This window comes from Alosa alosa, chromosome 9 (genome assembly GCF_017589495.1).
Source record: "Alosa alosa isolate M-15738 ecotype Scorff River chromosome 9, AALO_Geno_1.1, whole genome shotgun sequence".
Lineage (NCBI taxonomy): Eukaryota > Metazoa > Chordata > Actinopteri > Clupeiformes > Clupeidae > Alosa > Alosa alosa.
The window spans coordinates 1,364,989-1,380,286 of NC_063197.1; the positions used below are offsets into that span (position 1 = coordinate 1,364,989).

General features: G+C 38.3%; 1 protein-coding gene across 5 annotated transcripts in view; it reads right to left on the reverse strand.

Moving 5' to 3' along the window:
- ap3d1 (adaptor related protein complex 3 subunit delta 1) overlaps positions 1-15,298 on the reverse strand; it is an 83,884-nt gene that overhangs the window by 46,853 nt on the left and 21,733 nt on the right. For all 5 annotated transcript variants that reach the window (XM_048251676.1, XM_048251675.1, XM_048251677.1 and 2 more), the window contains exons 2-9: positions 15,066-15,161; positions 14,754-14,834; positions 11,002-11,082; positions 10,514-10,621; positions 8,781-8,910; positions 3,343-3,482; positions 998-1,071; positions 846-895 (exon numbers count right to left, since the gene is read on the reverse strand). In XM_048251676.1, coding sequence (XP_048107633.1) covers positions 846-895; positions 998-1,071; positions 3,343-3,482; positions 8,781-8,910; positions 10,514-10,621; positions 11,002-11,082; positions 14,754-14,834; positions 15,066-15,161 — 760 coding nt within the window. The remainder of the gene's footprint in view (positions 1-845; positions 896-997; positions 1,072-3,342; positions 3,483-8,780; positions 8,911-10,513; positions 10,622-11,001; positions 11,083-14,753; positions 14,835-15,065; positions 15,162-15,298) is intronic.

Consider the following 15,298-nt stretch of genomic DNA (forward strand, 5'->3'; position numbering starts at 1 on the left):
GACTTCTGGAATGTTTAGAAATGCAAAATAATAGAATTATAATCATGTGATAAAATATGTGATTAATCACGATTAACTATAGTAATTCTGCGATTAATCTTGATTTTAAAAAAAAATAATCGTTTGACAGCCCTAATTTAAATGCATCATCTGGTGCACTTTGAAAAGAAATTCAGAGGTTAGACTTGATTATTTTTATTTATGGATAGAAATATTTGTGCTGCATCCTAAACTATTTTGCACTTAAGATTTGTAACCATGCAGACACAGGTGGAATAGTTATGATGATTGCAATAACTTTACAACCACAAACATATTTGCTGACTTTCACAGTTCAGAAATGGTCAAAAATAGTGTTCATTTCAACAATCCATGAAATTATGCAGTAGTGGTCACTTGTGTTGTTCAGCTAGTTAATCTAAGATAAGATATATTTATCTTGGCCATCTACAGTATACATGCTATATCTTCCTTTTTCAGGACAGTCTGGGACACAACAGTTCAATACAGGGGCACGTGCCCCAGTAAAAAGGGTCTAGTGACGAGACAAGAGATAGGCCTAACATTAAATCACTGACCTCAATGTCCAGCTCATATCAGGTGCTTTCTAATAGTCTAGCAGTTGCATTGGGTCTACTCATACTGGCTCATTATTTGCATGTTTTTATTGTTAGTTTATTTTATAAATAAAGTAGTTACCATTTCAACTGGTAAAGGGTTGTTGTGTGATGACACAGAAAGTTGCAGTTTGGTGAGCTAACTATATGTTTTATAGGCTGTAGTTATGCCCCTTGAATATAATAGCCATAACCATTTTTACACCCCAAAATTCTGCACATACTGACCTGCAATAACGGTGTTCACACATTCATATAAAAGGGACATGGCAGAAGTGCTGTGACAACATAAAAACATCAGAAAAAGAGGTAGTGTTACATATCCATAAGGCATTTTCATAGTTAAATGGGCTATAGGATGTCACTGTCAATTGAGGTACCTGTGAATAAGGTTGGTGAGCGGCTCAATCAGCTTCTTCCCCAGCCGTGGTTCCAGTGGTGTGAGGGCACCGAACTGAAAGACAAATATCCTCTCATAATTATCTTGTCAATGTATGTCTGCTTATTTACGCTATAAAACTACAAATTATGTTCAGCACATCTTTAAAGAACAACTGTGTGGGGCGGAAGCTGCACTGAATACAACAGGAAAGCCCTGCAGCGCATAGTGAACACAGCTGGAAGGATCATTGGTGCTTCACTCCCCTCCCTGAAGGACATTTACACCACCCACCTCACCCGCAGAAGGCACCAAAATTGTGAGTGATGCAAGTCACCCCGCCACAATCTGTTTGATCTACTGCCCTCTGGGAAGAGGTACAGAAGCCTGCGCTCCCGCACTACCAGACTCACCAACAGCTTCATACACCAAGCTGTAAGGATGCTGAACTCTCTCCCTCCTCTCCCCCCTCCACCCTCAGCTACATAACATCCTGGACATTGGACCCACAATGGCCGCCTGCACTACTCCACTTGCACACTTGCACACTTGTACACTTTACAACTTGGTGTTGTTGTCCTGAAAACACAACACTTCTGCTGCTCTTACATAACTTGCACCACTATGCCACTTTCTTTCTTACTTAGGTCAAACAGAACTACCCAAGCCTTTTATTGGCCTGACTTTGCACTAGTATTTTATTGACTGTCTATGCACAATTTCAACCAAATTTTGCTGCTCTTATTTTTTCATTATTATATGTGCCCTCTTATTGACTTATTTACTTACTTTTTTGTTTACTTGAATGTTATGTTTGTCTGTGGACTTAAATTGGTAAAATATGTCTTGTCTTCACCGTGGGATAGTGAGAAACGTAATTTCGATCTCTTTGTATGTCTGGAACATGTGAAGAAATTGACAATAAAGCTGACTTTGACTTTGACTTTGACTTTGACAACTAGAGCCCAGTTTTTAAGAAAATGCTAATTGTGGAGGGCAGATCTTTCAGTTCATAAATCCTGCCTCTCTTAGTTACTGTTGATACATGTATGTCTGTCAAACATTGCAGAATCAGAATATGTAGAACACCCTAAAAGTTGTAGATTACCTGAGGAAATCAATGCTACTCTGTGAAATATATGTTCATTCTAAAATTAAACCAGGCATAGCAAATGGGGTTATTGTAACAACTTCAACTGAACTGGTAGAGTGCACACTTCCTGTGAAATCCCATCTACTAGTTCTAAAACACAACTAACTTAACATTATGGGAGAATCGTAGTCTTGCGCTGTTCAATAAAGTCATTGAATTACAGATGGAATCTTGTCCAATTCCCAAGGCTTTAAGGCAATATTAAGGTCACAGGTTTACTGACACGATTGTAGTTTGCTTCTGTTGGAAAATAGCTAACGTTAACCCATAATGACTGGTAGTTAACACAGGGATGGGCTCAAGGGCCACATTTGGTTTTGAAAAACAATGTTTTCTATCATTTAAATGACAATAATGATGATTTAAATGAGATATCAATAATCAACAATAACAAGCCAGCTGTAACCTGCCGCTCTCTCTCTCCCTCTTGTGCGCGCTCAAACGCGTTCCCAATTAAATGGAGTAGCAGAACGTTCAAGTTATATCTGCTGCAATGAGTATCTTCTCTATGTAGCATTCTGTTTTCACACTGACATTGCAAAACTTTCTCTAACAAGAGTGAAAAGCAGTTTGCAGTAAAGCTAACCACAACATCGCCTATCGCAAGAAAAAAAGAGCGAGCAGCCTATGATAACCTAATTAAATGTGTGTGGCGGACCGGATCCGGCCCACAGGCTGTAGTTTGCCCACCCCCGAGTTAACAATAATGATAGCAGGCTAGTTATAATGGTTATCTCCAAGCCGTGAAGCTGGGTGTATATTGAGTGTGCCTCTTTTAATAACGTTGTTTGGTTAATGATACCTTTTTGTCAATGATAATCAGTTTGCAAGTGAGTGACTGTCATGAACACATGACTCTAACCCTAATCCTAACCTGTAACCCTAATCCCAACACTAACCCTAATCCTAACCCTAACTTGTTATGACAAAAACCGAATGTCACTTAATAACAGAAGTGTTATGTCATAAACGTTTATGACTTGTTTATGACACGTTCATGACAGTGTCATGTCACTCATGTCGATACTGTCAAGTAAAGTGTAACCCATTTTTATTATGCTGACTAAAAGGGTGTGACAGCCAAAGTCAAATTATTGCACCAAGGTCAGGTGCTTTCAGGTGAGAAGCATGAATGAAAATGCCTGAATGAACACAGAATAAAAAAAATCACATGCACTTCAGTCAGGACTTACCAGTTTAATGATTTTAATCAGTACCCAGTTATTGGTGGAAGAGGTCATCAGCTTGAAAAAGAGGGGAGCCAGAGACAAGTAATTCTTAGGATTTCTTCTGGCCAGCTCACAGATGACATTCACTGCTGCTGACTGGACCCCTGGCAACAAGAGAGGCACTGAGCGCTTTGATTGAACTCACAAATGTAATCATCCAGTAATCATACCAGACCTAAAAGCCAAAGCACTTTGCACTTCATATACAGCTGGCAGATACCGTCCAAAACATAAAGCAGTACATACCAACTTATAGTCCAGGTAACAAGTCACTTGACGCAAAAGCACCAAAATTGGTGTTTGTTTAGGTGTCGCAGACCTTTTTTAAAAAAAAGCTGCACACATTGTTGCATGCACTGATTGGATAGTAACTCAAATGTCTACATCCTGAAGTGTTGCCGCGATTGATATGTGTCTGTTTTTCTTATTACATTAAAAAAATTCAGACAAAGATGTTAGAAAATGTAAACAGATGTTAGCCACATTGTCACATAGTCATAGAAACTAGATAATGTTCTATTCAACATTGTGTCACAGGTGAGGGAACATTTTCTTGTTGAGTGACACTTGTCAACTGGACTATAAGCCAGACAAGGTGATGTGACTGATATTTGTAACAAATGATTTGCCTGTTACTTCCATGTGTTAATTCAATACAGGTTCAATACAGTACAAACTTTCATGTTAATCTATTTCAAACAAATGTTAACAGAGATTACCAATACAAAGACTTTATATTTATCAATTTATGCATGGCCCTACACCCTAGATGTGAAAGTAAAGTAACAAACTCTTTGTTCGAGTAAAAAAAAAAAATGTGTCATGCATTTGATTACTCTGAACATTCAACAATAACTATACATAAACATAAATCGACAAATTGTTTGTCACAATTATTAACATTATCACCTGATCTCAATTATTTGGCCTGGCAGGAACAGACAAAAATGTAATTTGTCCACCGTATCTTGATACTTCACAATAACTATTCCAAAGTTCAATGCCCATAACTGATTTGTCTTTATAAAGATGTATGTGGGTCATTCTCAGTGTTGGGCAAGTTACTGAAAATTAGTAATTAGTTACAGTTACTTCTTTCAAAAGTAATTGAATTACCTTACCAATTACTGTATATCAAAAGTAATTAGTTACTAGAGAAAGTAACTTTAAAGTCTGCTTTTAAAATGTCAATATGAACAGTACTGAACAGTCACACACACAATAAATCTAATTTTTAGACCTATTTATTGTAGTTTCAACGGGCCTTCAAATCAATAGCCTTGTGCATGAGTTCTCAAACTTTTTCCAACCCCAAAACATTCTACAATGCATGAAGGCTTCCCTGACCTTGTTTTGCACCACCCTCACCATCTAGGTGGTTTGATAGATATGTACAGTACACTGCCAACTGCTTGCCTTCTACTACTACTACTAGTAGTAGTATGCATGGTGGTGCACTGACACTGAATTCTGCAATATAATAATGAGTTATTATTATCATTATTATTATTGCAATCCTTCTGTAGGCTACATGGAATGAGTTCAATGGGATGTAATGTGAAACAATGTTAAATGGCCTATTTTCAAAGCGGTTATTGTCTGCTCACACACACACATACAACCTTCCTGCTTTGAACACAGTTGTATTATATAGCATTTTAAGCACCATCAGTTTGGGAAAAGCCTGCGCTGCACAAGTGCTGACCTACCGAAATAAGTTCTAATGCACATCCGAGGATTTGGGGTTGTCGCGCACTATGCAGAAGGTTACTCTTCAGCTAATACGGTTTTCCAGAGAGAAGTTGCATGTTCCGTCACAGACAAATGAATCCATAACACCATGGACGCCAATTCCGATGTAAACATACTGTGCAAATAACTCAAGGCTATTTGGAGGTTTCTTTATCTGGTAAGTGAAATCTGCATTTTCCTCTCGAGTTAAACGTGTGCTTGCTTGTGCCAAGGCTATATATAGGCTACTGTATGTAGGCCTATTGGTGTTGTGGCGTGGCTATGTTGTAATAATGAGAAATTACGATGCTTTTGATGCTTTTGCGCAATAGGCGAAAAAGAGCAGAGATAAAATAAACAACAATGCGCTTTTACTGTAGTGGAGCTTACGAGATGGAAACGAAAGGGAAAAGGCTTTTAAGATGCCCATTTAAATTGTAGCCTAATGCACTCTTGTGTGTTTTAGCATAAATCCGAAATAAGGAGGAATGTGAGGAGGCTCCTATTTACTGTAAAGAATGCATCTGCAATCTAAACATGAAACACAATCGCTGGAAACACAGCTAAGGTCGGGAGACGTTAGATCAGAAGCAGCAAATGTGCATATGTCATCTTGTCTGCAGTCGTTCATTCAAGATCAACAGAGAACGCAAGTAACAAGCTCTTTGAAATTTCAGTAATTGTAATTGCGTTTCTTAATTTACAAAAATACTTCGTTACATGCTCATTACCACTAAAAGTAGTGGAATTACAGTAACGCGTTACTTTAACACATTATTCCCAACACTGGTCATTCTATAATTCGGGATAGATTTTGCGTCTCCATGATAAAGATTTAGTTATTATCAAAAAATAAATAAATCTTTATGGAATCAATTTTGAACAATTATGCTTATAAAACAACCTTTCACCAATAACAATGCTTAATATTTATTTTAGACCCAATTTATCCACAAAATATTAACTACATGACTTCTAACCCCATATTATTGACTGTCTCCGACTACAGATTCATGCATTCAACTTGACAAAACATAAAGTTGTCAAGTTTAACAATCTATTTTTGGAGATTAATTTACTAACAGTTATAACAGCAGTTACATACAATGTCTATTTTCTGTATTATGTGAGATTTAAGTTTAAAAAAAAATATCATTTTTGTCCGTCTCAAAGTTCTTGTCAACTCTGTTATAAAACTGCTTATAATACACTTTTTCCACAAAAGACTTTGAATATGAAGCATGACGCCTACACAGATGTTAATTCCTCTGACAGGAAACTTTGGAAAGGCAGTGAGATATGTTAAGCTTCTGCTCTCATTAATTTTAAAAAAATGTTGAGGATACACCAACAGTAGATTAATTATTCGTCAACTCTGTTATTGCCTTACTGGAGTAAAACTCTCGCTCAATTTTTAAAAAACAATAATATGATTAAAATCTATGAAATTCTGGTTTTATACATAACATGCGGTAACTAGTTTGAGGTTAGGATGTGGAGCTGAACTAGCCTAGAAATCTAGACGCACCCTAGCGGCGGCAAATTAATTTGCTCAGCCTGTACGTCTAGTAGCAAACCATAGGGATTTCTATTGGCTGACACCGTGGACGTCATCCAATCACAGCGCTCTATTTTGTTAGAGAGTCTTAAGGCGGGCTTAACAGGATGACGACAGTCCTGCGATGGTGAACAACAAGGAAGGTGGCTATGGCGAACGAAGAGCGGTTGTTTGAATCGGCGCGTTAGGCCAACTTTGGAGGAGTTGGACTTGTGCTTTTCTTTGAAAGTTGAGCAACACAATGCATTTAAGTCATTCCTTTCGAAGAAGGATGTATTTGCCGTTTTGCCGACCGGATACGGATATGGTCATAGCGCTGGCCTATTGCATGCCTAGGCAGTTTGAAAGACAATTCTCTGCCCGCCCCTTGGATATAAGCAATGATATAGGATGGCCTGCCAGGCTAGAGCTAAACCATAAACTGATGGAAAATGTCAGCTCTTATTGTCAATTCTGTTAATTCTGTGTTAATTCAGTGTTAATTCTGCATAGATTAATGAGAACAGAGTTGACAATGATGTGCTGTCAACTCTGTGTTCAATAGCATTTAATGAGTGTCAACTCTGTTTGTTTCTCTAAAAATGATGATTAAATATGTTTTTTTTTGTCTCAAATGTATATCAGAAGATGTGTTACAACTAATATTTTTACCACAGGATTTCTTTTTAGAAATTATATATGTTAAAGCTCTCTTTAAAAAAAAATGCACCTCTCGAAAACTTACTGTAATGTGTTGTTTTTTTAATTTCATGACAAAAAGTAGCAATCTTATCAAATGTAAAGTTGGTTCAGTGACTGTAGAGACAAAAGTTCTCTTATGGAAGGCATAATTTAAAAATGTATCACATTTGCTATATATAATTTACCGAGTTTGTCTCTAACATTTTTCTGTTATTACATAATTTCTTCAAATAAATACTTGAAGTCTTACAGGTTTAAGCTCAGCAAATACTTGTCATGCTAACTTTGAAGTGGGTTCTATGACTATAAAAAAGTTTAATGATAATAACTCATTCAGTTTTTTTGGTTTCTCTACACTTGAAATGTACCCCGAATAATAGAATGACCCTAGCCTGGGTTTTCCCATGCTGCCTTGCGCGCAATTTTATTCACGCTGCTAGGCAGCCTGGATTCCATGGACTTCGTTTTCACCTCAACGAAGGATCCAATCACAGAACGGAAGGGGGGACAGCAAGACGATGACGACACACCGAAGCGGTTATGAGCTACGTACAGACGCATTTGATAGACATTCGTAGTGCCCAATAAACGGCTCTGGGCATTCGTAAACCACGTTTCAAATACGAGAAAATAAACGTGTAGTTCCCAGACCCCATCTCAATGAGATGAGGTCTGACGTTAGCCAGGCATTCTAGACCCATGTGTATTATAAACTATGATTAAACATGTATTATAATATTGGCATAAAATGAACGGAACAAGACAAATTAATTCAATAAACTATTAATCCCAATCATTTGTATGACATTTAATCATCAACTAAAATTTCAAGATTGTGGTTTGTTCATTGGGCAACATCACACCATTGTGGTTGTCTCACTGGCTTCACCTGATAGAATAACACTTGCATAGGGTTTCAAAAGACAGCGGGTAAATGACCTTATGGTGTTGATAACAGACCTCTGAAACTGGCCTACAAAAAGGACCCAAAGCTGCCATCTTTGCCCATATAAGGAGATTCAGGTGCTAATCAGAGCTAACTACCTATTGCAAGTTGCACTGCAAGGTTGATTTTTGCTACTCTAGAGCTAAGTTTGCCGTCTTAACATAGATCACAGAACCCACTCGAAGGCAGAGGACAAAAGTATTTAGGGCAAAACCTCTGAATTTTAGAGTTCTTTGTCCCTGTGAGAGTGTAACAGGTGCAGTTATTCAAAATCCCCATGTTATTTTCTCATGGGAAAAATAGCAAGATACCGGATCCCCTTATATCACAAACATGGCAGCTTTTTTGTAGTCAAACTAGGGTCTAAGAGAGGTCCCAGAGTATAGTGAAGTGATGGTGCAAATGGAGAAAACAGGGCGAAAATCAAGTGAGTGGAGTAAATCATTTTTAACATACAGCCTCAGAAACATATATTTCTTCATTTACCAGGGTCAGGGTCCTCCAGTTTTTCTTTGAGCCTGGGGAATGCTGGACGCAAAGACTCTGGGTACTTCAAGAACACCTTGTACATGATTAGCACAGCTTTCTTCCGGATGTAAGGCTTAGTGTGGGACATCTTGTTGGGAAAAATTGCAACAAAAAAAAAAAATATTCACTCAAAAACTGCTCATAATAGTAACAATATAAACAACAGATAAGAATCAGGACAGACAAACACACGCACACACACACGCACACACACACGCACACACACGCACACACACACACACACATGGTTGGAAGTGTGGGAAGACTGATGGAAAAATGACATAGCATGCTGCTTGGTTAGCAGAATGCAATATCCAAAGCTGAAAAGATGGCTATATTATATAAGTACAGTGTTTTCCATACGTTGACTAATCTGTGGCGGTGCGCCATGATTGTGGCCACCACACATTAATGGCCTATCCCAGATAGCAAAATCAGATTGGCAGATAGCGGACCGCTGGTGCTATGCTACCAGTGGCGTGCCACTTGTGGTCCGCCGTTGGACCACCATCTCTTTAAATTTAACTTGTCATGAATATTAAGAAAAGTTAATAAAATGATATATGGAGTATAACTGAACAAATGAAAAAGATTTTAGACCAATAGTGGCAACATATTGGGCAATTTGTCTGCAACCCGCCAGCGGACCGCCAGAGAACCGATGAGCAAAATGCCAGTAGACCGCCAGCTATGTCCCCAATGGACCGACAGTGGTCCGCCAGCCTCTTGCTATCTGGGATGCTGTACTATTTAAATTAAAGATAAGATAAAATCATTTCATTGAGCTGCGCTTTTTATGCACACAGCCTTTCCTTGCCCCGCCCCGCTCTCTCTCGTAACAAACCCGCTGCCCCTCCTCTGCATGTGCATTTAACAAAACATTAACGATTGTTGTTGCCACATAGATGCATTGCATAGAAGATGACGGGCTAAATTGCTATTAAATCCGCTAAGCATCGTGACCGTGCTGCACAAATTTGTTAAAAACTGCTGCATCCAAGTTAACTCTGCAAAGGTCTTATGGATATTTGCAAAATCCCGATGTAAATAGAAAAGTGTTTTCCAAGACTCAAAAGTGCTTTTATCAAGGAGAAGTACGAACCTTTATTTTAACTACGTAGAAAACATTATGAATTGCATCCACACATCAGCAGCCTTTTAACTTTTAACTGTGTTAAAATTGCAAGGGTTCCCTCACAAACGTCTTAAAGTGACAGGCACTCAATTAGACCTATACACTACCAATACAATCTTAAAGTGACAATGACTTCCCGCCCGTTGTCCAAGTCAGCTACCGCCACAAATTGAATCCAATTCTGTGGGAAACAATGAAGTATATATATCACACATAAGTACAAGTATACTCTTTTGATCCCGTGAGGGAAATTTGGTCTGCATTTATCCCAATCCGTGAATTAGGGAAACACACTCAGCACACAGTGAACAAACCGGTTACAAGTCCGAAGCGCTAAACAGTAGGCCACGGCTGCCCCCATATATTAGAGAATCTAAAATTAAACAAATATTCAGCATGGCATTTGTCTACATTAATCTATAATGTAGAAAAGCATCTACAAAAAGCAAAGAATATGAGAGAGATATGCCCATAGTCTGGAGTACTACTCAAAACTATGGACATCACACACATACAAAGTAAGATTATGAATATATATATATGAGTAAGTGCTCACTAGTGTCATGATGTCATTAGCCAAGTCACGAGCAAGATCTGGGGTCACAAAACAGGACAAGCCAGTCAGGGCAACACCAGTGTCATACTGATTAGGACTACTGAGATCCTGGGTCAGAGAGGAGACAAAGAGAGAAAAAGAAAAGAAATCATGAGATTTTGTCAAACAGCCCATAGCATTTTCTGCTCCTTTAGTGTTACAAGAGGTCACACTGAAAAAACATTGGAGATGACAATACAATATAGGGATCGTCTAATTGTATTTTTAAATAATTTTCCACTGACAAAGCTCATAATGAAAATAACAAATATTCTATATATACAAAGTTTTAATTGTACAAATAAAATAACTACACTGAAATATGACCAGGGTCCTCAAGCTGAATGGTCTATCACGTTTATGGCTAGCCAGTCCTGAAAAGCCTTGAGAAGGCTGCAAAAGTCTTCATCACAAAACAACTGAGAAACAAACAAATGAGAACTATTTACCTTACGAATCTGATTGGTTGTCAACATGATGACATCAGTACCCTCATGAAAACACTGGGAGGCTGCCAAATAACCAATCCTCTGCGGAAGAAAAAAAATATTACAGGGTTGTCAGTGTGATCAATTCTGCATGTAGAGGAAAAAATATGGAATCACTTAATCCTAAGGAAAAAATGATGGAATCACAAACCTAAAACAATCATAACTAGATGTACCGCATAGCGGTACAAAATATGACCGCCGCTCAGTCCTGTACATCCGTTCCGCGAAAATAAATCACACTTCAATTTGTCTCCATATTTTACTCCATCCCCCACTCTTGAAACTTTTGTGTATGCTTGTTTGGCATGCCTGAGTGTGTGTGTCTGGCTGCACAGAAAGTACCCTACTGGTGCTGAAAAGGTGAATAGATTGTAGAATAGCCAAAGAAGATGTAGAATTGTTATAAAACCTTTAAAATCTCTAAACAATCACAAGTAGGGCAGTTCATCACAGTTCATCCATTGCAACTGGATTGATGAAAGGTCACTTACACCTGTAGGCTACATTGTATTTGGGAAAAGCAAAAGGTATCAGCATAATGTTATTTATTTATTTATTTTTATGTATTTATAAACAAAAACATCTCTGTCAGTTCCATGCCGCTTTCAACAGCTATCAAAACAAAGGTCATTTTGGATGGATGGATTTTTGTGAATGTTTCTTCTTCTACATAAGATTTTAGTCATCTTTAGTTCATGTAATACTTTATTGTCAATGCACAAATTAAGTAACAGTAGTCTGAAACGCTATTGTTAATGCACAAATTAAGTAACAGTAGCCTAGTCTGAAACGGCGCTGTTTTACATCTAACCAGTGGTGCAAATAACTGACATGTCCAAATGGGCCTTGATGAAATGCGCCGCTAGACTGTTCATACACATTTTAACGGGCCAACGTTGAAGAGCTTTTGTCCGTTATTGTTAGTGCAAATATAGGCTGATTCATGTTCCCTTGCATTGTTTAACTGAGGTCCATGGCTAGTCTGGCTTTCATCAGACCAAGCTCAATCTTTTAAGAAATCAAAAATAAATAGCTGGTAGATCAGGCTGGGTTCACTCCAGCCTAGTCCATAGGCACCCGATATTGTTTAATTTTCCGATTGAGATATACACGCCTGGCTATTCTAAATGCAAAAATGCATCAGGGAGTTATGACAAAACGGTAACTAACAAACTAGATCCTAATAGAAAGTTGTTAGCTTCCTAAGCTACAGGTAGGATTATAAGGTAGGCCTATTGACAACATAAATTGTCAATAGGCTATGCTACACACAAATAAAATCTCCTTTGAAACCAATGGCTTACCTTACAGTATCAAAGCGGACTTAAACTGTCATATCGCGGGCTAAAAGTTGTAATAACATTCACGCGAGCTCCATGAGTCAATGAAAGCAAATGAAGTAGCCACTTCTAAATGGGACCTACTACACAGTAGCTTAAGGTGTTTTGCTAAAACAGCCATAATGAAATGAAGGTGTCATTGTTTGGATACTTCACACATACGTTTTTAATTTCACAGACTACAACTACCAAGCTGTAATCAAAGCACATCGATTCCCCTCTCACACCCTGCACGCATCTTAAAACAAAATAAACAGGCGCCTCAGTCTCACGATGTATAGGCAAAACTGCATCAGACCGTGTAACGTTGGTAAATCTTCCATTGCACAGAATGATTTTGTAGCACGTGCAATAAATGACAGTCGAAAGATACAAACAGTGCTGCTATACATTTGCTTGGTATAACCGCATTTATAGTTTTCTACAAATGCAATAAATCAAATGCCTCCATCACTCAACCAACGCTTAACGTAACATTACCTAGGTCCTTATTGATATTACAAGATTAACGCATTCGCAGTAAAACCAAGCATGTCCGATAAACATCCTCAGATTTATTTCGCTTCAAGAAGAAATGGGAATTACACTTCATGTGAACATCGCCCCATCCTTATTAGATGTTCGCTATGTAAATTACAGTCCTTGTATGAAGCGTCCCATTGTTTTTCCAACCCTTTTAACTTCCAACAAAATTACGCCTCACTGCAACGATGCGCCATCTAGTGGACAAACGACTACTTCAATACTGAAAATGCAGCCATGATGATGATGATGAATATTTATTTTGGCTTTCTTTTTAATCCTACTGATTTTCATTTTTACCGGGGAGGGGAATCACAAATGAGTGATTATGAGCCAGGTTTATGTGGGCCCTTGAGACCAACATACCATAAAAGATTCACAGAGAACTGTGTCTGCCCTACCCTCCTTTCGGGGTCCAGTCCAGCCGGGGGCTGCAGATGAAAACGAAAAATGACGGTTCCATGCTATCCATATGGGGGTACATGCTCACCAAGTTTTGTGTACCCCGGTCTTTCAGTGTCCCGGAATCCTTGTTGGTGTAATCCACTAAATGTACACATAAATTATTTTATTGTAAGGCCCCCATGAACGAAAGTACACAAAACTTGGCATGCATTCAGAGGGTGTCATAATGATCCTACACTTTTAATTTTGTGCAGTTTTGACCTTGTCAGTCAGAGATATTGAGATGAAAACACCTAATTTTATGCTTTTTCATTTTTAACTAGGTGGCTTATACATGAAATAAGTGGTAATGGGATGGGTTGACATGCCCCCTTAAGACCAACATACAAAAAAAAAGTGGACCTCCTAGGCCCTACGGTTCTCGAGATATTCACAGAAAACTGTCTCCGGCCACCTACAGGCCAGTTGGTGTATAGTAACATAAATTAATTTATTGTGTGGCCCCCCATGAACGGAATTCCACAAAACTTGGCGTGCATACAGAGGGTGTCATAATGATCCTACACTTCCAATTTTGTGCAGTTTTGACTATGTTAGGTCACAGATACCTTCAATTACACCACCTCATTTTTACTTTTTTGTGTTTAACTAGGTGGCGCTATACATGAAATGAGTGGTTATGGAATGCGTTGACATGGCCCCTTGAGATCAACATACAAAAAATAATGGTCCTCCTAAACCTTACGGTTCTCGAGATATTCACAGAAAACTGTGTCTGCCCTACCCTCCTTTCGGGGTGCAGTCCAGCGGGGGGCTACAGATCAAAGCGAAAACGATGGTTCCATGCTATCCATATGGGGTTACATGCCCACCAAGTTTTGTCTACCCCGGTCTTTCAGTGTCCCGGAATCATTGACGGAAATTTGGACATGCTAAAAAAAAAAAAAAAAAAAAAAAAAAAAAAAAAAAAAAAAAAAAAAATCTGACTAAACCTATATGACCGCCGCTTCGCTGCGCGGCGGTCATAATTAGTACTTTGATGCACCTCCTCAGGCTTTTATGCCTCTAAGGTATAGAGTTCACTAATGTAGAACAGTACTTTTCGTCAATCAGGTTTCAACTTGCAGTTGACAGATCAGCTTTACAGGATGGTGCCTTGTCATGCACAATTTTCTTCAGTTTCCACCACAAATTTTCAATAGGATTGAGATCCAGACTGTTTGCTGACCATGTCATTGACTTGATGTCTTTCCTGAAGAAATGTTTTAACGTTCTTTGCTCTATGGCAAGCTAATTTATGGCACATCTGTAATTTGTCTTTTTCTAAATAAAACAGCTGAATAAATATCCTGAGTGGTGATTCTGTAATTTTTGCTAGAGGTTGTAAAATTGAGTTCAATCTTGCCTAACATAGAACACATGTCAAGAATGCAAAGTTCTTACCTTAAATGTGAATTTAGAGGAGCTCATCACCTCAACTATGTTAAAGGCAGCCCAGCTGACATCATAGCCTAACATCTGTAACTGCTCACAGAAAACAGGGGGTAAATATGGCAAACATTACATTGAATCTATGAATACAAGGCCATCATAAGTAAATTAAGAATGTGCATCTAAAATGGCATCTCCTTTTGATAATTATGTGACTTGTTTATTATAAGTGCATCTTCTGATAACAGACATCATATAATATTTGGTCTGCAGGCGTCAGTCTAACATACTTAATTTAGTGTGAAAGTGTGAAAATGGTCTTACGTAGGTAAGTTTGCAGACAGCATTGGCTTTCACTGCAATGTTGTCTTGTTTCAGCTCCTGTTTGATCTCATCGATACAAGTAGAGATGTACTTAGCCTGCCAAAAGAGGAAAGAAGTCTGTAAAAATAAATAGGCACTGAAAGACAATCAACAGTATCAGTGGTAACACAAATGCACCCACCAATGACAGAACACAAGGGGTACAAAAACCATACCAATTGTATCATGCAATT